The sequence below is a fragment of the Crinia signifera genome, chromosome 9, assembly GCF_055691185.1.
Source record: "Crinia signifera chromosome 9, ASM5569118v1, whole genome shotgun sequence".
NCBI classification, from domain to species: domain Eukaryota; kingdom Metazoa; phylum Chordata; class Amphibia; order Anura; family Myobatrachidae; genus Crinia; species Crinia signifera.
In genome coordinates, this window is record NC_139225.1 from 79,345,276 (window position 1) to 79,372,404 (window position 27,129).

Sequence of the window (27,129 nt, forward strand, 5' to 3'; positions counted from 1 at the left end):
TGAAGTCTCTGTGAGACGAAACGCGTCGGGATTGTCTACAAGCGTTTTTACTGATTATCCTGTGAAGAAAATAAACAAACAAACTATTGGAAAAGATCTCCTTTATTACTTCATCGGATTTCTGCAAATTTGTATTTAAATACTGTTTCAGGCGCCACGCCACTATTGGGTAAAAAAAAAAAAATATATATATATATATATATATATATATATATATATATATATATATATATATATATATATATAACAATAAATATTATATCTAGCCCATCAAATTTTGGGTCAATACTGTAGTTCCAGTTTAATTAAAAAAAACACTATTACGAGAATAGCTGTAATTATTTCTTCACTTTTCTGTCTGTTAATGCCATGCTCTAATGGTCCCAATCCAGCACTGTATTATTTATTTATTATTTATTAACAGTTTCTTATATAGCGCACACAAATTCCGCAGCGCTGTACAGAGTATACTTGAACATTCACATCAGTTCCTGCCCCCAGTTTACAATCTAACACATGTACATGCACACAGACATTCTAGGGTTAATTTTGTTGGGAGCCAATTAATCTACCAGTATATTTTTGGATTGTGGGAGGAAACCGGAGTAAACCCACGCAAGTACGGGGAGAATATATGAACTCCGCACAGTTAGAGCCATGGTGGGAATTGAACCCATGACCTCAGTGCTGTGAGGCAGTAATGCTAACCATTACACCATCCGTACTGTATCATTTGGCACCCCTCGGTACAAGTTCTGTAATACTGTATCTCAACGGTGCTGCCACCAAAATGCATGACTGTTGCAGCCCAATCAGTCTAATATTTATTATGTATTACTATTATCATTAACAGGAGATTAACATGCACTTATGGGAGTTGAAAAGGACTGAATCTTGGAGAGGAGGGTACCAGAGCTTGGTGCGCAAAACCCACAGAACTTCATGAATCTAATGCCCACTTGCATGTGAGATGTGCAGAGTCCACGCTGCAATGACAGTCATATCCTTAATGCAGGGGTTCCCAATCTTTTTTGAATCAACGCACCCTAGAGTACAACAGTTTTTTCACTGCACCACTAGGACAAAAACAATTCTAGAAAAAAATATAAAATGAAGTGAATTGTGTAAATACTGTATGTCATCCTTAGGTTCAGCTATATGGTAAAGGGTTCTGTCTGTACACATTTTATGATTGGTAGTCACAGGACTGGTTTTGTCCATAAATAACTGACCATAAATAACTGGACCACCAACCCGAGGCACCCCTTCAAGTGTCCCGAAGGCACCCCAGGGAGCCACGGCACACAGGCTGGGAACCACTGCCTTGCAAGGTGCTCTGCCAGTATTATAGCAGGTCTTTGAGGTGATGATTATTACCATTGATTGTTATGATCAAATTGAAACAAGTTTAACTGGAGATTATAGGTAGCAGGTAGAACACTAATCAGTTGGAGGTTGTGGCAGGTTAAAGCACTTTGGGTGAACCCGTTTATTAGGGGTTCCCAATCTTTTTCTAATCACGGCACCCTAGAGTATCAGAATTTTTCCAAGACACCCCTAGGCCCCAAAAAATATATATCAAATTAAGTAGGTTGTGTTTATATGTGTTTCTTAGGTTCAGTTATGTGGTAAAGGGCAGGATTTGATTCTGATTGTACACATTTTATGATTAGCAGCACTGGTCTTGTCCAGAAATAATTGATCATAAATAATTTGAAGTGGTCCTGGACAACCAACCCGAGGCACCCCTGCAAGTGTCCCGAGGCACCCCAGGGAGCCTAGTCGCACAGTTTGGGAACCACTGCCGTTTCTATTTCTTTCAAGTTGTAGATACATATAGACATTCTGTACTGTGAGACATATTGCATTTATTTTTTTCTTTGTTGTAAAGTTTGATCAGAAACACTCATTGGTATCAAAGAGAACCAGTGCACTCTGTGGCTTGGAATATAAGGCAGATCGCATAGTTCTCTAAGCATTAACCTTTCTTATTGGATTCTCAGTTATCGTTTCATAAATAATGAGCACTTTTTCTTTCTTTTTTGCTAATTACTATGTCTATGTACCAGCAAAGAGCCAGCTGTCTTTTCACAGTGAGTGCTAGATATCACAAGATTTAAATCCCCCCACGGGGGAATTGAACCCTGCTTTGGGGAGTTAGAAAATGCTGGTTATTTTTAGAACATAATATATCAAGATATGAGAAGTGGGAACAACATTATGAAAAGGATGCCTGAATCTCCTACTTTCATTGCAGTGTATAGTTTTATTAAGCACATCTTTAACCATTTATGCACAAAGAAAGCAAAATCTAAAACCCAGACAGGTGTCGTATTGAGGAAATGTATCAGCACATAAATGTACTGGCTTTATGATGTAGGACCCCCAAATGAGGCTTTATATGTGGTTTGGAGGTTACAGGCCATATACGCTTTAACATACTGTAAATGATTATCGGCACCTACGGTAAATTAGGTTATGGGTAGTGGTTCACCAAATTATTTAGCCGAGCTTGGTTTCCAAGGACAGGCAACTGTTCTCTAGCTGGTATTTCAATTAATAAATTATTCATATTGTATATTGTGTGTCCCACAATAACAAGAAAAAAACAAGTGGAGCAACATTGTAATGTAAATAAAGGCACTCGCACTTAATTATTATTACTTAGCAATGATGTGATATCTCTCCCTTGCATAGCGAATACATTTTAGCAATCTGTCACTTAGGAGAGAGATAAAGTACCAAACAATCATCTCCTAATCATCATTTTTCAAACACAGTCTGTAAAATGTAGAGAATTTCTTGTTGTATCTGCGCACTGAGATTGATGTTATGACTAGCTGCGAACACTTATGGATCTGACTGGGATCCAATCTTTTTGAACGTATATAATTTTTGTGGGTTAGTGCCGCGCTCTGTCTTAATTATTAATTAATATGCAGTGAATATACATATATATGGGTGCATATGGCTGTATACAGTAGAAATTGGTAATACTCAGTATGTTTGCAATTGTAATTTACTTTAAACAAGGATTCAATTAAAAGTTTATGCAATCCTAGGGAAGAATCACCAACCTTTGATGCGCACTAAGCACTAAGCATACAGACTATCCAACTTATGCTTATGACCAATTGACACTTTTTGTGGCCAATTGTGTACATTTTAATTGTCCTTTTTTAAAGTAAATGACAATTGCAAACATACTGAAGTCTATTACCAATTTCTACTGTATACAGCCATATGTACCCATATATATGTATATTCACTGCATATTGATTAATAATTAAGACAGAGCGCCACACTAACCCACAAAAATTATATACAGTCTGTAAAATGTAAGGTAGAAATTGATTGGATGTCATTTTGATCTGATTCAGACCTGATAGCAGGGCTGCAAATCTTCAGCACTCCCAGAAAATACTGACGTGCCGCCCACAAAAGGATGCCGCCTGTCAATAATTTTTGCAAATGGCCAGCGATGGCTTGGCTTTGTTCGCAGGGGGACCCTGCGCATACACACAGTGTACCGTGTGCATGCACAGTCGTTCGAATACGCAGCCCTGCAATGCAGGGGTGGGCAATAGGTGGCCCGCGAGTTGTTGATGAACTACACATCCCAGCACATCTTGCCTTAGTTTTGCTATTTGGCCATGCTTAAACTGATGCAAAGCATGCTGGGATGTGTAGTTCCTCAACAGCCGGAGTGCCGCTAATTGCCCACCCCTGCAATAGGATCTGAATCAGGCCTTTCTCTGGCATTTTATAGAATAGAAATTGTTGGGACAATAAACTTCTTTTTACTATTTGTATTATATAAAGTGCTGCACAGAGTACATTGACATCATGATACATGCTATGCTCAATTTCTACACACATAGGAAGAATATACTGTACATTTCTGTATACATTGTGCTTGAGAAAACATATGTACTGTATATATCTGCACTACAAACAACAAATACATTAATAGTGGTTCCACATGGCCTGAAACCCATTTTAGCTAAAATAATAAATACAGTGTATTTTGACTAAAAATGTGAATAATCCATAATATACACTGGACTTTTACAGCTGGATTAATGGGTGGGCCTGTGTACTTGGGAGTACAGCTCATGTTCTGGGCTCTTACTAATTTACAATTCTAAAAGCGCTGAGATGTAACCGCTTACTTATGAAACATAAGCTGCTGACGTGATATCTTGACAGGGAAACAAAAATAAATATGGAAATCCTTGGTTAAATCCTTAGAGTTTTCCAAAAATAGAAGCCTATTCTTTTGGGATTTGGCAACATAGCAGCTTAACCAGGTCACTGCTGCCACAGAAAGTGGAGAGACAGAGATATGAGCGAGCTGCTGTATAACTTCCAGCACCATCTGCACTGCTCCAACATGCAGGAGAAATCCCTCAGCACGTAGGTATGTCAGAGATGTCTGTGCAATAATTTATTACACAGAGGGTGATGTGTATATAAGGTACTCAGTGTTACTGTGGGTCCGTCAGAGATGTCTGTGCAATAATTTATTACACAGAGGGTGATGTGTATATAAGGTACTCAGTGTTACTGTGGGTCCGTCAGAGATGTCTGTGCAATAATTTATTACACAGAGGGTGATGTGTATATAAGGTAGTCAGTGTTACTGTGGGTCCGTCAGAGAGGTCTGTGCAATAATTTATTACACAGAGGGTGATGTGTATATAAGGTACTCAGTGTTACTCTGGGTCCGTCAGAGATGTCTGTGCAATAATTTATTACACAGAGGGTGATGTGTATATAAGGTAGTCAGTGTTACTGTGGGTCCGTCACAGATGCCAGTGCAATAATTTATTACACAGAGGGGGATGTGTATATAAGGTACTCAGTGTTACTGTGCGTCCGTCAGTGGCTTCATGACATCAGCCTCCCCCCTGCATCACCCACCATGTCTTTTAAGGTCTCTGCCGGAGAGGAAATCTAAAAGGTAGGCAACTATGGTATATAAGGTACTCAGTGATAAGGGGCCTACACACGTAGAGATTTGCTGAGTGTTCTGAGCGATGCTAGATCACTCAGCAAGATAGCTCAACACACAGCAAGGTGTGCGGAGCGATATGTTAGGGTCAGTGTTCTCAGGTGAGACCACTGGCCCAAAACAATTAATATCCAGCATGCTGGATATTAATAGCCAGACAATATAATCGCACAAAGCCACGCATTGCTATGGCCCCTACACATGGAGCTCTCCAGATCCCTTGCACTGGATGGCGACTGGGACGCGCATGCGTCTCACAGGCACGTGCGTCCCAGTTTCCTGTCGGCGGGGGGGACGGGAACCCTGTCCATCTCCGCTTCAGGGAGATGGATAGGGGGGGGGGGTGCGGCAAGGCGGCGGGGACCCGGGGCGACCGTCGGCGAGGCGGCGAGGACCCGGGGGGAGCCCCGTTGTAAGGGGACGCACATGCATCTCGTGCGCGTGCGTCCCCTCTGGCGGCTGGCGGGGATGGCGGCTGGCGAATCTGCCGCCATCCCCTGCAAAGAAGAGACCCGCTCCATCTGTAGGGGCATTTTGCAAGCGATCTAGTGAGTGACATGACCACTGCTGAAGTGAAGAAGGGCGACTAATAGGAGCAAGCTCTGTGCATGCTGAAGGTTGAGAGGGGACTGTAGGGACATAGAGAAGGTGGGAAAGCTGCTGGAGGGACCCTGGGCATGCTGGAGAGACAGGGGCGGTTAGCTGCTGGAGTGATAGAGGCAGAGATGTTCATAAGGGGCACTACTGTGGGCATTATGCGTATAAAGGGCACTGCTACTGTGGGCATTTTGTCTATAAAGGGGACTACTGTGGCCATTATGTATAAGGGGCACTACTGTGGGCATTGTGTATAAGGGACACTACTGTGTGGCATAACATGTATTAGAGGTACTACTAAGTACTATATACATGAATAACAGGCACTTCTGAGTGTCATTAGGGGCACTAATGTGTGTCCTAACATACAGGGCACTAATATGTGGTGTACTGTAATATGAAACAGGTAACTATACGCGGGGTAATGTAAAGAAGATTGTGTTACTTTGTGGTGCAATTTGAATTAGGGTTACTATTGTGTATCCATGTCGTTTCCTTGTGAGACCACTGTCCCTATATAAACTATGGGAGGTAGGGCAAAAATTTACAGTTTGCAGGTGGGTGCTGAAAAACCCTAGCACTAACTCTGGCTTCTCCGGATGGGAGAAGCCATGTATAAATAAGATAAATTACAATGAGTTTCTCAGCTATAGTGTTCTCGCTAGGCTGTTTTAGCGGGGCGCTGCTAAAACAGCCTGGTGCCTGCCCCGACTGTGTGCACAGGGAAGCCCAGCGCCATCTTAGACGGCGATGCCCGGAGCTTCCCCGGCATCACGTAAACTCCGGCTGGGCCGGGCCCCTTTTCATTATGTTGCCGCCCAGGCCCACCCCTTTTCATGACGTTGCGGCCCGAGCATGCCCCTTTTTATGACGTCGGCGGCACGGGACCGCCTACAAGTGTGAAGTCGGCAGGCCCGGTCCTCCCCCCTTGCGCTGCCCCGTGCAGCGCTGCACCTGCCTGCAAAAATGTCTAGAAGGAACACTAAGCTATACAGTACTACTAGTCGTATTTATGTCAGGCTTTTGTATCTACATTCATCGCTGTCTATATACCGTTCTCTATAACACTGCCACCACCACACACTCATTGAAATAATCATCATCATTGTCTATACTGACATAGATGTTTTCTGCATAAAAGTGCATTTTATATGTTTTAATTCCTTACCTGTTTTACAAGGGCATTCTCCTTGTTCCCAGTTCTGGCAAGTGTACTAAGGCGGTGGTACTGTACAATATAGGAGCACAGAACCTGTGCAGGTACAGTACACACTTTATAGAGTTTGAAACTATATATAATATAGTGTATATGTGAACAATATGTGAACAATGAATAAAGGCAGCTGATCAGTTTGAGGCTATTAAAGGGTGATAATAACTTTAATATCTGGAGGGGCTGATAAATGTAATGCAAATTTATATACCTGTACAAGTTTTCCCTACATGTTCAACAAAATTGGTGCAATAACAGGTTATGGTATTACTCACCCTCACAAAGCTGGCAGGAAACCATCCTTCCTCGTCATCGATCTGACCCCACCACCAGTCCTTGTTGGAAGCATCCAGGACCTTGATGACGTCTCCGGCTTTAAACGCCAACTCCCGGTTGGCCATGGTGACGTGATCCCATGCTGCCTCAGCACTTACAATAGATCCACCGCTGATCAGCTGAAAAAGATGTGCGATATCTAGGGTTACTTATGTTCAGTCACTTGAGCAGCTATGGTTATACAAGGTGATCAGCTTATATAACAGAACAATGGCGACGTATTACAGAATACACAATACAGGACATACAGTAAGACAGAAGAATAGTTTATGCAGCAGCAATGCCCGGTCCAACTTAATATACACCTCCAGGATCCCAATCAGAACATACCTGTAATGGTAAAACACTACCTCAGGCTTACATAAACAATATGGACCCATGCAGTGGCCTAATGTAGCAGAAATGCACCACTGTGTATGGAAAACAAGATGGGATATTTATATATGTTATTGTAGACAAAATTATTATTAAATACAATCATAGTTATAGCTATAGGAGAGCATTTTGCACCTACTGTACATATAAATAAGTCTTTATACACAGTTGTTAGTTGACTAATTGGAGTCATAAAATACAATTTATTTACATGGAACACAATAAAGATGCAAATGTTACTATTTATATAACTATGGTTTTGCAACAACAACAAAACAAACATAAAAATCGATTTTCTTTATTTATTTAACAAAGAGTTGTAATTTCTACGAATAAATTGAATAGCTTCCATGAGATCAAACATGATGTAAGCTACGCCAAGGATAAATGGCCTGTTTGGGTTGCATAAATGTGCTGTAGTGACCTGGGATCACTAATCATTCCCTCCCCATATACTGTAGACCTGGGGTAGCCAACTCCAGTCCTCGACAGCTACCAACAGTTAATGTTTTCCAGATCTCCTCACAGAATCCCAAGTTAAGTAATTAGCTCCACCTGTGGATCTTTGAAAATGTTTCAGCTAGTAATGAGTGCACCTGTGCAGCAGCTAGGTTGTCTGGAAAATGTAAACTGTTGGTAGCTCTCGAGGACCGTAGTTGGCTACCACTGCTGTAGATCCTTCATAGTATTGTTATGGCTAGTAAATGAAGGAGATGGGCATTCTGCAGATAGAAGTTCTCTCTCTGTTTATCTGTTTGCATTCCCTGCACAGAGCAGTTTGGTGTCAGCTCTCCAGCTCTTCATTCTGCAACACAGCAGGAAAGGAGAAGACAAGGCAGTGCAGCCGAGCAGAGCTAACTATCTCTGGGACAGAAGGCAGCACTTGATAATGTCACAGCCCTCCACAGCCTCCCTTAATCTGTAATACAAGGACGGGCCAGTGGAGCATGCAGCTTGAATCCGGTTCAAGTCCCAAGAGCTTTACTACTTGACTCCAGATTAAATACACTAGCTTCACTGTTCCTGTGAGAGACCAAGCACTGCAAATAAGTGTAATTTATGTGGATTTGTCCCAAAGATAGATACATAACTGATGAATATACAGTATATACTTTGGAAGGGTCACACATAAGTATATGTAAACACATACTTTCCTACCTGAACCTCTCCATGAGGGAGAAAATGCTCTGTGCCTGGACCTCCCTGGTAATGTCTGATTGCCATCACCTGTGGTGAGCTAGGTAATTGAGAAGATAGTAGTTTCACCAAAGGTGATGGCAATCATACATTATCAGGGAAGTCCAGGGACAGAGCATTTTCTCCCTCATGGAGAGGGTCAGGTCGGCAAGTATGTGTAAACATAGCATACCTCCCAACATGACCCTCTCCAGGAGGAAACGGGATCAGGATTTGGCCGAATCTATTAGCAAAGAATAGTGTCAGCAAATCTTTTAAATTTGTTTCAAAGTGTCTAAATGTATCTCCCATACTGAACAATATTATAAATTACTCCACCGTCTATATATGATTCCGGTATTACTGCATAAATTCAACCCAGCTTTATCTAATCTTTGTTGGCGAGGCTGTGGATCTGTGGGCTCCCTATTCCACATATTCTGGAAATGCCCATATGTTTCTAGTTTCTGGACTGTGGTGTTTGTACTTATTTCAACAGTTTCCAAAATTGGAAATTTTCAATTTATCTAACGGAAGTCTTTCTAGTAATGACAGATATGTTATGGGACATATTTTGCTCACATTAAAAACTCTGATTGCGCAGTATTGGCATTCCACCCGAATCCCAACTATCCCTCAAATAGAACAAGCTGTTTAATACCACTGTGAAACCGCTGGAGTGCATTACTCTTCCTCGAGCTCCAACCCATTAATCAAATGGCTTAGTTGGACTGAGTACTGGACCTCTAGAACATAGTTCATATTTGACTATTACGGAATTGGCTTTTGATCTCACTCTATAGTTTAGTCTCTCTACGCCACTTATTGTTTTTGAGTGCCTTCTGATTAACGTCTATAGTAATGTGATTTATTTATATATGTCTGAATATCTCAATGTGGGTCCTTCCTTTATTTGAGCTTCCCCTATTTTTTTTTATCTTTCTGTACCTTATTATTTTGTTCATTTTTGTATAAAACTAATAAAAACTAATGTTAAAAAAAGAGTATCTGGTTCATAAATGCTTGCATTTCTACATAGAGTGTACATCATGTGACGTGTATGGAATCACCTGACCAGCAGAAGTCTCTTGAAATTACATTAATACTGTAAGTCACCATAGATGCATTGTGGTCAAATGAATCTTAGTTAATACCAACACGCTTAGGGCCTTATTGCCACAGTTGCCTACCCTCCTGCATTCTGCAGGAGACTCCCTGAAATAGCAGCAATTGGCCTCTCTCCCTCATTAGTCTAGCAATCTCCTTCATTTCAACTAGACCACATTACACTGTTACATTTTTGGGGAAAAAAGGAATGAGAGAGATACATTTACATTGAATCATCAGCATCATTTCCCAGCACTTTAGCGAGTATAGTAGCTCTTACTTACTGCTTTAGGTATCATCTACATTTGGATATAAGTCATTTAAAAAGATTCCTCCCAGATGTAGCAGTACACACCCACACTTCTAGGTGCCACATTCACAATCTCTTTATATATGGAAATAGACACGCCCTTTCAACAGAGCATGACACCCCCCCTCAATAGGCGCTTTTTAAAATTCTATTACCAACTATAATCTCCCTGAAATTCGTTTTCATAAGTAGGTAAGTATTCATGTGTGTATGGAATTGCACAGGTGTAAGGAAGTGGCTGGCTGAATGCATCAGGAGGTGTCCGTAGGAGATAGAGGCCTCCTCCATGCATTTGCGAGACCCGAGGCTGCATCTGCCGCCACTTTGTAGAGCAGTGCCGATCCCTTGCTGTACAAGCGCGGAACGGTTCTTGCACCTTGTCAGGCCCATGCTATCGTATTCGTATGTTAACCATCCTCTAATTTAGACCCTTACTCCATAAATATATAAATTTAATATATGTACAACCAAAAAATTGCTGAGGGCACAAGGCTTACATTCTGAAGGTGCGTTCCATTTTATTATCAGAAGTAATTTCACTTTATTCACATCCAGACATTTCCATTCCTTATTACTTTAACAGTCCAAGAAACATTTCAGCCGCAAAGAATATAATTATATTGTCAAATGTTTGTGTAACACTAAATAACATTGTAAGTAATTCTGGCCTGCTCTGTCTGGACTTTGTCATGCTTCATAATAAAAAGAGGCATTAACTGATGGCCCAGGACATGCAGAGAATAGGACATTGAAAGGAACAAGGAATATGTAATGAACACCTTCCCGTGGACGAGCCTGGAGGCTGGAGATAACAGCACTTATACTGCCAGACCATTGTGGAGACAGTCTGCAACACTAGCCAAGTGTGTTGTGCAGAGGAGACAAATCAGCTCCGGCACTCTACAAGAGCAAGTCTGCATATAGCTGACACCTTATTCTCTCCTCTCACCTCACTTCACATTCATTTATTGTCCTCACCTTTAAATGGAACATATGTAAAAATACAACATTGTCCATTGTGGCTTGAATGGACAATGTGGCTCCACACGCAATGCAACACCCATTTCTCAGACTGATCAGATGCAGGTACCCAACATTTGCAGTCGGTCCCTATACCAAAGGTTCTCAAACTCGGGCCTCACGGCAAATGTTTTCCAGGTGACTCAGCAGGTGCAGAGGTGTAGTCATTACTTATTGGCACATTAATGTAGCTAATTACTGCACTGTATTGGGTCCTAGGACCGAGTCTGAGAACCTGAACACTCAACCAATTCTGGTTCTTGAAATAAACCCCTCTCTGAGGAGAAATCCTGATTGGCTGAATAATATATGTATGTGTGTGTGTATATATATATATATATATATATATATATATATATATATATAAAAAACAATATGGTCCAGGAAATTGCGCTAAAATCGGTCTTTCGACCAGCTGCACCTCTGGAGCGACTCTCCTGTTAGTGAGAGACAAAAGATAGGATACACAAATGGGGGGTGTCCAGAGTGCGCTCAAGTAGTACCACCTAGCCACAGACTAATAGTCTCAAATATGTGTGATCCTGCGGTCACTTTCATTCATTCAGACGGAGTATTCGTATGCTTCAAAATAATACCGAAGACCTTGAACGTAAAAAGCAGTTCTTTATTGGGCTGAAGACGGGCAGCACGCCCGAAACATGTTGGATAAATAAAACAACACTTTGCACAATAAATTGAGTCCGTGAGTGCCGCCTGATCTCCACCCCGTATAATAGGACCGGAGGGTCCACGCTGGAAGGCACCAGGCCAGCATACATCGAGCCTGCTATTTGGGAGTGCCGGTCACTACACAGTATATATATATATATATATATATATATATATATATATATATATATATATATAGGAGGGTGTAGGACCGGCACTTCCCAAGATAAATCAACAGAAGCCTGCATGCCTTTGCTCACATACATACAGATGTAGCCCCTGCCATCCTTGGCCGGGGCTCACCAGACCCTCCCCACTGGCAAGCACCAGCGGACAGGGGCTACACTGATTTGGTACACGCGTGCGTCTCACACGCACGCACGTCCCAGTCTCTCAGCGGGGATGCTGCGTGTCCCTGCCCGTCTCCGCTTCAGGGAGATGGGCAGGGTTAGGGGGGTGCTCGGGGCAGCGAGGGGTACCGGCGGAGGAGGTGGCGGGACCAGAGGCAGGCTCCGTTGCCAGGGGGCGCGAGCCCGTGCAAAGATGGGCTGAGCTCCATCTGTACACCACAGGGTTTCCACTCCAATGAATCTGAAACAGCACAGCACTGTAGTTACAATATGGTTTATTTAGCCTCAACGGCTCGTTTCGGGGCCGTAACCCCTTTCTCAAGAGGAAAAAAAACAATACAAACAATAGCACAATAGTCTTACCTTAAAAAGCAGACCATTTGGCTCCATCCACTCCCACCGGCAATCAGTGTGTCCCGGACACCACAGCTGCGGATAGGGCACACAGTGATGACGTAAGCGGTTCCCACCCGTAAGCAGTTCCCACCCGCGTCATCATCACCATGGTTACCCGATCCTGCAGACCGGCGTACGGGGCTCCACTGTAGTGTCTCTATAGCCGCGTTCCCCGATCCAAGGCTCCGGTGTCGACAACATAGCTCCTACCTATGTCATCTTAACCAGAATATCTCTGTAACAAGGACGGGCATAAGGCATAAGATAGACACTATCCGGGGGCTGTGCATTTTAGGGATAAAGGTCACACATTGGCATCATTACAGTATCAGAACATTGACCACATACCTCCCTCAAATCGAGGTGGTGATAGACACAAAAAACTTTTGAGGTTGGAAGCTATGTGGATTCATAGATTAAATACTGTAACACCACAAGGTCTTAACAAAAGGATTGTGTGGAGTATGTTCATGTAATTGATTAGTGTATTGACATATGGCCCCCTGATTTAATATCTTTCTAATTAATCAGTATTAATAAATGTTTTTGTACTATGAGTGTTTGGTACTGATGAGTGACAGTACCTCATAGAATTGATACTTCCGTTTTCACAATTTGTATATTGTATATAGTGCATTGGTGTAAGGTATATGTTTGATGTATTGGTATGTAATGTATGACTATATATGTATGTTATTTTTCCTTTGGTAGCTGCCCTGACCCTCGGATAGTGTCTATCTTATGCCCGTCCTTGTTACAGAGGTATTCTGGTTAAGATGACAAAGGTGGGAGCTATGCTGTTGACACCGGAGCCTCGGATCAGGGAACGCGGCTATAGAGACACTACAGTGGAGCCCCGTATGCATGGTGATGATGACGCGAGTGGGAACCGCTTACGTCATCACTGTGTGCCCTATTCGCAGCCGTGGTGTCCAGGACACACTGATTGCCGGTGGGAGGGGATGGCGCCAAATGGTCTGCTTTTTAAGGTAAGACTATTGTGCTATTGTTTGTATTGTTTTTTTCCTCTGGAGAAAGGGGTTACGGCCCCAAAACGAGCCATCGAAGCTAAATAAACCATATTGTAACTGCAGTGCTGTGCTGTTTCCGGATTCATTTCATGGAGTGGAAATCCAGTGGTGTAATATATATATATATATATATATATATATATATATACACACACACTCCTTATGAGTTTTGGTTTTGTGAGTCTGGGTTGCCTGTAACTGTTCCTTATACAAATATATACATTATAAATGTAAAATATGCAGTATACAAAACTGTTCTACATTTCTCATTTTCTACTTTAACATTGATAGACCAATCAGGACCTGATTTATAGTCAGGCATTTGCGTGAGCTAGAGTCATACATGGAAAATGATTAACACCCATTACACATGCTTTGCCAATTAAAATAATACATCTTTAAATACTTTAACATTGACATAAGCATCCATCAATTTGATCTAATTCAACTGTCAAATCCTGAGAATATTGACTCGGGAGTTTGTGCATATACTACATTTCCACCACCTCTTTCTTAACTAGTGCATTTGTCTATACTGCTGAAACATATACCAGTACTTGGAAAGGATGCCCAACCTCATTGTGCACTGATGACGGAGCCCGTCAATTGTGAAATTAGAATTGGTGCACACATTTCTGGTATCTGTTTTGGCCATTGGCAAAACAAAATGTGGATGTATTCTACTGATGGTAACAAAGTAAATGAAGGAAACTGGAAAACCTACAGGGGGAATATATAATCTCCACACAGTTAGGGCTGTGGTGGGAATCTAACCCATGACTTCAGTGCTGTGTGCAGTTTTGTAACTATGAACTAGGTGCCCCCACAGCCCAAAAAGTTTCCAGCTCCATCCCCCTCATGGTACCTATTTGTTGTAAAGGGATGCCCCCAAACTATGGCCACCGCTGTTGTGGTGGGTCTGTCGACCTTGACCTATTAAAACTGTTTGCCTCCTCCTCTTACATGCTTAATAACTGTATCCTTTTAGGGGAAGACATTTTGGAAGGTCATTTTTAATGGAGGCAGGAGCAATGGACTTCAGGCAACCAGACCTCAAGTCTAGGCAGTGGCATAGCAATAGTCCCCACAGACCTCCAATGCCCACAAGCAACCAACCGCCTCCAAGCCACTCTGAGGTCTGCTGGGACTACTGGTATGTCACTAGCTGTGAGGCAGTAATGCTAACCATTACACCATTCATACTGACACAAACGTCATGTAACTTCCCCTTTGCTAAGCTACGGGTATATTTCATTATTATGAAGACTGCTGCATGGAGGCTGGTGCACTTGAGTCTACTCTGACCACACTCATTCCCACAATAATGTAATAACTTGCTACGTGCTCTCCTATTTTACTGTATTTAAGAAGGCTATGCAATGTACTATGGTATTATGATTACTGTTAATAGCACTGTACTGCTCCTTTACTTATCTTCTCCATTGTGTACGAGAGATATTTTTACTATTACAAGTACACACTAACGTAATCCCAAAATAACCACCATGACACTACCACCATGAATTAAAACATACTCAATTGCCTTGAGTGCCAGCACATACACCATTGCACGCCAATTTCTGCTTTTTTTAGGTTTGTTTCTGAAAATTCTTTGTGCACTACGGTTATTTTGGACCTTTTCATCGGACTCCGACGGAGCGGGCCAAGAAATATGTTAAAAAGTGTAAAAATCGCATGTGTTTGACATCAGGTCCGATTTGTGAGCATCGGATCGGAGCCTGAAGATCAGAAGGGCTGCACTATAGATATGTCGGATAACAAAGCCTCCAGCAGGCTTGGCTGGGATTGCATACGATACATTGTATGCAAAAGGACTGCATACAGTATATTGCATGCAGTCCTGCCGCCCAGGAAACTGCTGGGCAGTAAGAGAAATTGCATGCCACTTCTCCCCTCACACTAGTGTATGGGCACCTTCAGAGACACGATTGCTACCTGAGATTTTTAAAAAAAAAACACGCTTTACTCAAGTTTCAGTGTACATCCCCTTGACGTTCCTCAGTACTGTATATCTAGCACAACAAAATGTTCATTGGTTTCATAATCAGTCACTCAAGTCACAACCCACACTCCGCTTCAGATACCCAGATCACATCATGTCCAGTCCGGCTAACTCTTCCAAATATAAGGAGCAGCATTTGCTCCCTCAATAAAAGGGCAACTCATACAGGCAAACGTATATGGATTAATGCGTAGAGCAACAAAAAAATGGTATGGTAACAAAAGAAGAGACTGCTTTCTAGCTGTGCCTGCGCATTGTTCTGCATTTGTATAAAATCCTCGGGATCTGCCTTTGACTTCCATCTCATGAACATTTTTAAGTTAGCATCTTCACATTCCCCATTTAATTAACATAACTCACATTACACTTTCCTTTTGAAAGACATCATAATCTAGGAAGCAACAAGTACAGTGCACTTGTCAGACTTGCTTTTATCTTTGTTTCACTAGATAAAGGGCACTGAGCACAGCACTTTCTGGACTGGATTTGAAAAGCTGCTATGCAGATTTTAGGCAGCTGATGTAGTGATTTTGAGATAATAGCATCTGCTTTATCAGTGATAAAGAAATCCTGCTATGATCAGTCAATGATGGTATATCACAGTCTGACTCACACAGGGCAACTCTGCTACAAAGAGACCACTTGCTTGCTTTGTACATTATTATAAATGCACATCTATAGGCTGCACAGAGGGTCGGGGCTCTGAATTTTTTTTTGCTTGCAATCCAATGAAATGCGTAACCAGCACTAATACATCATTTAAGCTTTGCCAGTGCTTTGCTCCTGAATTATTGTAAGCTCTGTAGGAGACTTTCAGGCAACTGCTGCTGTATGAGTCACTGATTGTATGATGCCGCCTACGCTCCTCTGCCTACCCTGGTCTATATTTAGAAATTCAGGCCAAAAAAGTTGGAGGCTTTAACCTCTTTGGTACAGCAAACCATGGTTTTGAAAATGTTGCAAACAGGGTCGAGGAAATGTCATTAGCTATAGAAGAAGAAGAGCCGCTGCAATTAGGCCTTAAACATTCGGCCAGGATCACACACACATACATAACTTACAAGGATTAAAGAAATGAAAATGAATTTAACCAGTGGCTGCCTAGCTTTATGTGATGCTAAACTGACAGAATGTTATGACAATCGTACATATAATAGATCTGTTAATGAGTAAAAAGATCCATTTTTCTGCCGTAGAACAGATTGTTTAAAAATAACACAAGGTTTCTCTAATACTCATCCTTTTGTTCCTGGCTTTGAGCCTTGGTGTATCTGAGCAATGAGGAAGCCCATGCCTGCGCCGTGAGGTGACAATGCGCCTATTTTCCATGCTGTCAAACTGCAGGCCACTCATTCACTGGTGTCACTGGGAATCACTGATCGGAAGCGGAGAGTCTTTCTGGTGCAATGAGGGATAAATATGAAGTGGCAGGAACGCAGCTCAAAAACGGTAAACTGAGGGAGAGGCTGTCACAGCCGCTGTGCCTGTGACAAGAGGACCAGGTAAAGCTTCTGACAGGCCCATCAAATTGCTCTAAGATCATTCACACATCAGCTGTGTGACCCTGAGCTGCACTTCTGAATTATGAAAAATATACAATCAGGTAAATTTGCAAAGCATATTAGATGTCTACTGAAACAGCCTCGGCTGTGCACCGATAGACCGGCCAGCAATCGTGAAGGTGCGTGCCCACTCTCTGCTTGTGCGAGAAGACTGGAGAACTTGCAACTGCACCTCGGAGTATAGAGAATTGAAATATGCAGACTGCTCTTGCTCATATTTGCAGTGTCTACAGGGCTGGGAACAGAATTCTGCAAGTCTAGTGGTGCCTTGTGGCACATAGAGCCAGTGTGTAATTTTGTGGGAAATTAGGTTAATCCCAAATACTGATTCTTATCTCTTGTACAGTTTGTAAATGGCCTTTTCTATACTGGTATAAGTATCAAAAATTTAAGTGTAGACTGAAGCCAAAACAATAAAGCGACACGCAAAAATTGCTGGAAGACACATAACAGACAAAAAATGACTTGAAGGTGAAAACCCCCATTAGAATCCATGGGTGAGATTTAATAGGATGAGAAATTCCGTTTTTTTTTAAAGCGGCAATCATTTACACTGCTAAATTTGTTTGATTTTGAAGTGTAAATGATTGCCGCTTTAAAAAAAACTGGAAATTTGTCACCAAATCTCTCACTTTCTGAATCTCTCATCCTATTAAATGTCACCCCATATCTCTGCAACTCAATGGCAACAACTTAAGGAAACATGGAGATCAATGTAAGTAATGTTGCGGAAGGAGAAATAACAATTTTGGGTAGAATGAGCAATAACAGGTATCAAGCCTTTAGTTTAACACTAACTTAGCACTAAAAGTGCCCAGAATAAAAACTGTGACAGCTAAAACCTGCTATGATGCAGCAGGAGTCTTATTTTACCTCTTGTAATTAACTGTCTTTCACAACACGTTTTAACAAAATGATCACCACTCTGAAAACATGGCCATATGGATTGATTTTGTGCCGGCAGCCTCGAGGCAGCGGAGCCAATAACTGTTCTGTATTCTCACGCAAGACCATTTACTAGAGCATGCTGGAATTCAATCTGCGGCTTGTACTGTGGGAAAGACAATGATTGGCAAAATCTCTGCTCCAGCATGCATTCCTACATAGGCACATACCCTACAAATGTGCCTCCTCTACAAGCGGGGGCATCATCGGCAATACACACAACAAAGGATTCAGCTGGATGACCGGATGTTAATATATTTTGCAGAGCGTTTTTTTTTATGCTGTGTTGGTTTATGAAAGTGGCTCTTCCGTGTTGTCCTGTAGGCGCCAGCTGGTCGTTTCAGATGAATACATTTTCTCTACCTAAATGTGTCATTTTTCGAAGGACGTATAATTTCATTTACACAGAGCCAACAGTACATAAAGCATTTGACATGATAACACAACATGGGGGGGGGGGGGGGGGGATGGAGCACACAGCTGGCTAAAATATCAGGATTCCCTGCTAATCTGCACAACCATTTATGTATACATGATTATGAGCAGGAATATGATAAAGACAGCAAAGTACACTGATGAAAGGACTGGCATCCTCACAACCAAATATTGAGCCCTGCTGTAAAATTAAAAACTGTACTAAATCCATTAGAAACACACGTTGTTTTTGGACCAGTGCACATTAACCATTGTTCAATGAGCCATCTTCAGCGATGAGTATGTCTTATTCAACCGAATGACACTGAAAATATTTATTTATATATTTTCTGTTAATGAATCCACCAACATTTCAAGATATTTGGAAACGCTACAGCAATACTACAATTCTGCATTTATTTCCAATACAGCTGCATAAAACGCTGTTTGACTGGTATGTCCAAAGCAAACTAATTATCCCAGTCATATACCGGTAAGTGCCAGCATCACTAAGCAGATGACCTATATCACCATAACAAACGGGATCAAGACAGAAACAGGAGAGAATTTCTTTATACAGTACATTGTGAAATCATTTCTTAATAGGAGCAGCCTTATTTTATATATTTGAAAAATGCATTTTTCTTGCTAAATCTGGGTTTTGTTTATCAGATCACATTAATGCATGACACTCATAAAAAATGTATAATGCGAGGTTGCATTATTTCGTTCGCAGCGCTGGAGAAATACTTTTAATCAGTTTGCAGATGTTTGATCGCACTAGTTATGACAGAGTGTCTGCTGCTCTAGCCTACAAAAAAAATTAACTGTTGCAGATATCAGCACTGAAGCAAAATGGTTTCATAATTCTCTTATAATGCAAATGAAGGCATTTTAAATACGGGCACATTTAGCTATTCCCTTTACTAAGCTGAAATACTGTACAGAGCAATTACCCTCTATCACACACTAACTCACATTATCCTTTTACTACAGCAAATTCCAGATTTTAGCAGGAGAAAAGATGATGCTGTATTTCTATATAACAGCACAGTAATATACTTAAAACCCATTTACTGATCTGTCATTTTCAGTTGAAAGTTATAACATAAGCCCTTCAGCACCAGGGGCGGTCCCGTGCTCCAACCATCCGAGTGCAGCACTAGTCCCAGAATGCACTGCACTGTTTTGCTAATAGGGAATGCTAAAATTGTGGAAAGGCATGCTGGGATGTATAGTTTCACAACATCTGCCAAACGTTGGCCAGCCTGCACTATCCTGGCTCCGCAGCACAGAAGGGATGCAAGTACCTATATGAACTAATTAAGTACAAATAAGATGATTTCATTAATTTATTAAAAAGATAGATGTCCTGCTTCAATAGCCTATTCAGTTTGCAATCTAATGTGCCAAATAGAACTACAGTAGCTTACTATATGCAGCTTTAAGCAGCTGGCAGAAGTGATTGCCACCAATTATACACAATGGGGATGATGCAGATGGTAGTTAATTGGGCATACATTGCACAAAGATGGGGCACATGAAAAAAAATTCTTATACTCACCTATATACACCAATATTCAGAGCTGTATGCATCATGGGATGCAGCCACGTGTATGTGTTTAGACTGGTTTGGTTCTAATCATGATCATTAACATCAGTGTGCACATTCATCATCCCTATACTACAGTAGGAGTAAAAGATATGCCACAAAAAAGTATTTTGGTCAGAGCCGGCTCTACCATTAGGCAGCTGTGTATAGGCACTACATTCGCGGGGTAGCCCCGGAGTTGGATTATCATAAAATTAAGGATGACTCTGAGAGATGCATCCTTGTTGTTGAACTTCATGCAATGGCAGGTGTTCTAAGACGCCACCTCCACACTTTCATCTAAGGTTCTGAAAAGTCAGTATTGGAGGGTGGGTGGTGGTGGCAGCAGTAAGCTGAAGCTTTGCATAGGTTGCAGAAATATCTTGCATCAGCCCTGACCACGGTCTGCATTTGTCTGAACTTTGAACTGAGGTACATAGCTCCCACGAGCTCTGCCTCTTCATATGTACTGTAAGTACAGATGTATTTGTAATGTGTATAACTCGTACCTGCGAGCACCTGTACTTCCATGCACCCATTTATAAGGCATGTGCATTGTGAATTTGGCAAAAATATGCTCCACAAGCAGGTGTCCGTTCACCTCTGCATCTGTCCCTATGGGCCGTATTCAATGCAGCCGGCGAGGGAGTTAAACGGCGATGATTGCCGAAAACAAGCGATGCTCGTCGTTTAACCCCCATGCCGGCCGCTCACCCTATTCAATGCGTCTGGGAAATCCTCGCTGTCAGAGGATGGCGAGAATTCCCCCAAACAGCGAGGCTCGCGGCTAATGCATGGAGCCCACTGCTTTTAGCCGCGAGCCTCGCTGTTTTAGTAGCTGCATACGCCATTTCCCCCTCGCTACAAAAACCTAGCAAGGGGGAAACGGCGTGTTCAGGGGGTCAGTTGGATACTGACCCTGTGAGCTGCCATAGCTCACAGAAATCATTGAATATACCCCTATGTGTTTGCTATTTGTTTTTTTGTTTATTTTTGTTTTTTACTTTTTGTGTTATTCAGTTCATACAGCATATCATGAGTATGTCACCATACTATACTATGTTTGATTTGAAAAAAATTATTGTTTTGGGTCTGCACATTTCCCCTAACATACAAAAAAAAGAAAAGAAGGTACCTCTAATGGGTTAATTTCATCATTCTGCCACAAATTAAGTCAGTATTTAATAATTAATTACCCACATGAATTAATTACCATTACAAGTAACTATGTATTCAACATGAAACCAGACCATTTCATATAATTAAAAGGAAACACGTCCAAAAGGTTTAGATACATGCACTCAGTGTTTAAAGAGACAGCCATATACTTAAAAGATAAGGCAACAACACTGCACACTATATATATACTGCAGATGAAATCTACTGGTCTGTTTCTTTGCAGAATCCATCAAACATGAGTGAATTCCTGATGAATAATTGATGAGTTCTTCTGGGTTCCGCCCCTCTACTTGCTCTATTTATGTACTCCTGAGTGCCTTTTCATTTTAGCACTTGCTTTTAAATGCCCAGTGTGCCTTTTATAAGCTAAATACATGCAAATATACATTCATACAGGAATGTATTGAGCAGACATATATTTGCTAAGTCCACTGAGGAAACTTATGAACTGAAGTAAAAGTAATTGACATCAGTAGCTACAGTTTTTCATTTGTCAGTTTTATCTTCTTACATATAGTGTAATGGAAATATATTTATTTGGAAGCAAGTATTTCATGCTATCACTGGCTATATTATAATAAAAAAAATCTATGAAAACAATTTATTTTATAATTTTATAATATATATATATATATATATATATATATATATATATATATATATATATATATATATATATATATATATATATATACACATTGTAGGGGCTCTGCACACACCAAATTTAACTGATAATAAATAGTGGAGATTTGGTTCATGAATTGATCAATGCATTTAAGCCTGCAGCCCCCTTCACGGGACCCCACTTTTCTGCAGGTCCTAACACTATCGCTGAAAATGGCTACAATACACATAGCTATCACATCATATTGTTTTAGATTAATTTTTTAAATTAGTCTTATTGTGGTCACATTCTCTCATGCACCCTGCTTTAACTAAGATTCCATAGCTTATGTTAACCATTTCCCTAGATTAGTGACAGGTGTGTTGGTAGCTGCTCACCTATAAAAGCAAAGTGTGCTGTGAGCTTCAGACCAGATAGCATGCCTGGAATCAAACATTGATGTGATAGCTATGTGTATTGTAGCCATTTTCAGCGATAGTGTTAGGACCTGCAGAAAAGTGGGGTCCCGTGAAGGGGGCTGCAGGCTTAAATGCATTGATCAATTCATGAACTAAATCTCCACTATTTATTATCAGTTAAATTTAGTGTGTGCAGAGCCCCTACAATGTCTGTTTAAACAATGTGGTCACAAGCCATAGGGTACCCCAAAACTAGGAAAGGTGAGTGCCGATGTTAAGTGTATATATTGTTTATTTTTTATATATATATATATATATATATATATATATATATAGAAACAAGGGGGGTGATCAGAGTGCGCTCAAACTGTACCATCAAGCAACAATACAAATACAACTTGATCATCAAAACATTGATTAATTGTAGTCAGGTTTTAGAATGTTCAACAATGAGACGTAGACTTCGATCAAAGGTATTTTCTTTTAGAGAGAGAGAGAACAGAGTTGCGGGAGCGGCACTCGGCAAATAAATGTACAGGTAAACTCAAGCAATTTGCAAAGTTTCAAAGTCTTTAATTCTTCGTCTACACATATATAGACATGCGGCACTCAGAGACTTGTAATTGTGTCAAAACGGTGCTTTATTAAGCTCAGCAATATATTGCTCAATGTCCCGTTTTCATTAGCGACCAGAGATGGTCGCTGATGAAATGGAGACACTGCCAGGGGTAGCCACAGGGGAAGCAGCTGGTCGCTATGGGAAGCCACTGGTTGCAGGAGCATGCTCCTCCAATCAGCAACCACCTCAGTTGCTCCGTACACATGGGTATAAGGTTGCTCAATGACCATATCCCTGGCAATAATGGCTGAAATCACCCCGTGTGTATGGGGCTTAACTGCACTGTGGGGCATTGCCTGCTAGGATTTAGCAAATATTTCTGAATTTTCAAAATGATAACTGTAGCAGTGGATTAATTGGTGCCCAGGGAAGGACAGACAGAGTACTATATTCACAGCCTGCAAAAGTCTCTTGTAGGCTACAGCAGATGTTATAAAGATTTAGCCACATATTGCCCCATCAAATTTGCCCTGTGTTTGTAAAGTGTTGCGGTCCCTTAAGCAGAGAAGCATTGCCAAATATTATGCTATCTCCACTGCACCTCATGTTGTGTTCTTGGAATGATGTGAAATGTTCAGCTTGTGCCAAACACAGTGCCTGGCATTTAGGCCAAAAAGATCAATTATGGTCTCAGCAGACCAGAGGATATTCTTGTACTTGGTGTGTGTATCTCCCGCATGCTGTCAGGGAAACGTTATATTTATAACTTCCCTTTTGCACACTCCCATTAAGCACAGATTTCTGATATTTACCGGCTAATTCTTATCCCGTTGAAAAGTTGTCCTATCTCTGCCATGGTAAATAATAATTGCATTGAGATTCCATAAGTCTTTTAGGAGCTTCCACAACACCTGTCACCTGTCCTCCTCACAAGCATACTCCATTTTGGTAGACAGATTATTTAATTAGATTCATAGTTGCACCATAGTTTCCTAATTTATTTATGATACATTATAGTGCTCTAGGGCAGGGGTGACCAACCTGTGGCTCTAGAGCCGCATGCGGCTCTCCCCCTGTTAAAGTGTGGCTCCTGCTCCCACTGCTGCCCGCCGCCCACCGTCTGTCCCCCGTCCCCATCACCCGCTGCTGGTTACTCGAATCCCTTCTCCTTCTGAGGGGAGGAGAGCGCACATCGCTTATCTCTCCTACCCCTCACTGAGCATCCTTGTGACTGGGTCATCCGCCAATCAGAGCTCGCGGGCCGGCAGCCAATCAGGAGCCGGCCCGCGAGCTTTGATTGGTGGACGTTCCAGTCACATCGAAGTGAGGGGGGAAGGAGACGCGCGGTGTGCTGTGCTCTCCTCCCCTCGGTGACATGACAGGACTGCAGGGGGACACCAGACTGTCCTCTCCACGCTCGGCAGCAGCAGCAACAATGGTGAGTGCTGCTGCTGGGAAATTAGCACTGTGGGGGCATAGCAGATTGTAGCACTGTGGAGGCATAGCAGTTTGTGGCACTGTGGGAGCATAGCAGTTTGTGGCACTGTGGGGGCATAGCAGTTTGTGGCACTGTGGGGGCATAGCAGTTTGAGGCACTGTGGGGGCATAGCAGTTTGAGGCACTGTGGGGGCATAGCAGTTTGAGGCACTGTGGGGGCATAGCAGTTTGAGGCACTGTGGGGGCATACCAGCTTTTTGGCACTGTGGGGGCATACCAGCTTTTTGGCACTGTGGGGGCATAGCAGTTTGTGGCACCGTGGGGCATACCCAGCACCGTGGGGGGCATACCTGGCACCGTGGGAGCATATGTGTATCTGGCACTATTGGGGGCATATGTATATATGGCACTGCAGTATTGGAGGCATATGTGTATTGCACCCACCCAAGGGGTCCAAAAAGACCATGCCCCTTTTTTGGCATGCGCATCGAAGGCGCACGCATGTTGTTGGCTCTTTATCTTGACTACAGATATTTTTCGGCTCTTTACCTCTGACCGGTTGGCCACCCCTGCTCTAGGGTATATGAAAGTCTGTGAAAGCTTCTTACATTCTTACTCTAATTGGGTATTTTCAATAAGTTTTTTATGGGATTTACGTTGAGTGTTCTTGGAACTTTGTGGTGATGTTCTTGGTTTGAAAAATAGGTGTATTTATTTTAATATACACTTCACTGTACACTTATAGACTCCGATAGTTAATTATATGAGCTCTGAAGACAAGTTCTGGAGGCTGACATAAAGCAGGATGGACATTATACCAAAGGGTTTGAGTGTTGCCCTTTTAATAATGTGCTGGCAGTTAGCCCTTTAAGAAGTACTTCCCCATTAGGGTTGGTGTTGCCCCTTTAATAATGTGCTGGTAATTACCCCTTTAAGGCAGCCAGCTTAATTTTTAACGGCCAATATTAGCTAGGTGATGAGGAGTTTTTGTGGTTCACAGTAGTGTGAGGATAAAGTTTTGCCTCTGTGTTCCAATTTTCACACCCTCCCACCTTTATGTGTATGGTTTATTAGTGTGTCTGTGTGTGTAGCAGTAAAGAATAGTAATTTGTTTGGTAAGTTATGCTTTAAGGGGTGATTTTTGGCTATTTTCACCCATTGGGGTGAAAGAGAGAAGACAGAGAAAAACAAGTGAGAAACTGGAAAAAAAATGATAGGTAGAGGGAGTAAAATACAGTAAGTGGTGAGAGAGCAGGAAGGAAACAGAGGATTATGTATGTAGAGAAGAAAGAGAGCTGTAGAGGAGATAGACAGGGGTGGTAGAAACAGTAAATTGGGAACTTCACAAAAGAGAACGGAGGGCCTTTAAATATATATTCTCTACTAACCTATAACTACTCATCATAAATGATTTATTATCAGTTATTTATACAGCACGCACCTATGTCACAGTGCTGCGCAGAGAATATTTGCCATATCAATGGAGCTTACAATCTATATCTCCTAAACCATTTAACCTACCAGAATATTTTTGCAGGAGGAATCCGTGACACTATCCATAGTGCCCATAATATAGGTATTTTTAGGTCTTTATTGTAGGAATATGTTTTTTATTGCCCATGCTTAATATCATCTAAAAAGCACATGCCTAGCATACGATTATAACCTACACTGCAAACATTCACTGGGCTGTAAAGAAAAACAAATGATGTAATGTTCATAAAACATAAGACACATTCCTACTTTATACATTCATATACAGTATATGCACAACATTTTAAGTAGGAATTATATTTAACTCCTGTAATTAAGTAAGCAATTACTAATAGACAGCATGTACCATAGCCATTGATATACTTTTATATCTTGCACAGCGTTTTATGAAGCAAATCTTACTTCAACAGTTCTCATGCCTCTAGATAGAACTCTGATAAAGTTACCGGATTTCTGGAGCTGCCTTTCTCCTAGTGTTCCTATGCGCCGCCGCATACAGTAAATAAAAGATCTGACTGGACATCCATTGTGTTCGGTAAAGGTGGTGCTTGAATCAAAGCAGCCTTGCTATTCTATTCTTTGATAGGAGTTGAATTCCTCCAGCAGTGTAACCTCTCTGTTTGCTTCATTACTGCAGGTACATGCTGTGTTATAGGCCTAGGGCTCCCCTTACAAGAACTCCCAGGTGTCATGCTGCGCCAGGATTGCTGCAGAGATGTCCCTGCCTAGCAGATATTCCCCAGGAGTCTTTGTTGCGGCTGTTTTTCATTATCTAACAGTTCATTGTTGTCGGAGTATCAAGCAGATTTGTTGTTAAATTGTAGTAACAGCAATATATCCTTGTCTATGAGTCAGTGCCTGCTGCTCCGGCACCTGCCTGATGTCTAGCTCTGTGGTTCTCATGGAAAATGTTCCTGAGTTAGTGTATATGGTTACAGCTAAATCACACTGTCACATTATACAGCCAATGAGCACCTTGTTATGCAGACTCCAGTAACTTCAGCTTACACCAGGGCGATGTCGTGTACGAATGCACGATTTTGACAGGTTGTACGATGGATTCATCGTGTGTACATTGTGAGGTGTATCGATCCTCAGATCATACGTGCTGTATGTATGATCTGTCAGCTTTCCCTGCGGTGGTAAGCAGATCGTATTTGCTACTAAAGCACATACGCTCGCTCGTTCGGTCGCTCTTACAACCTGTATATGATCAGGTTGTATGCAGGTCGTTCTAGTATATGGCCAGCTTCTCACATCAAGTAATCCTCAATGACCAGCAAGTTGTGTAGCTACAGTACTCAACAT

At 41.7% G+C, this 27,129-nt stretch overlaps 1 protein-coding gene across 3 annotated transcripts in view; it reads right to left on the reverse strand.

Annotated features, from left to right (window-relative positions):
- Positions 1 to 27,129, reverse strand: part of ARHGEF9 (Cdc42 guanine nucleotide exchange factor 9) — a 405,711-nt gene that overhangs the window by 126,027 nt on the left and 252,555 nt on the right. For all 3 annotated transcript variants that reach the window (XM_083159288.1, XM_083159287.1, XM_083159289.1), the window contains one exon: positions 7,100 to 7,279. In XM_083159288.1, coding sequence (XP_083015414.1) covers positions 7,100 to 7,279 — 180 coding nt within the window. The remainder of the gene's footprint in view (positions 1 to 7,099; positions 7,280 to 27,129) is intronic.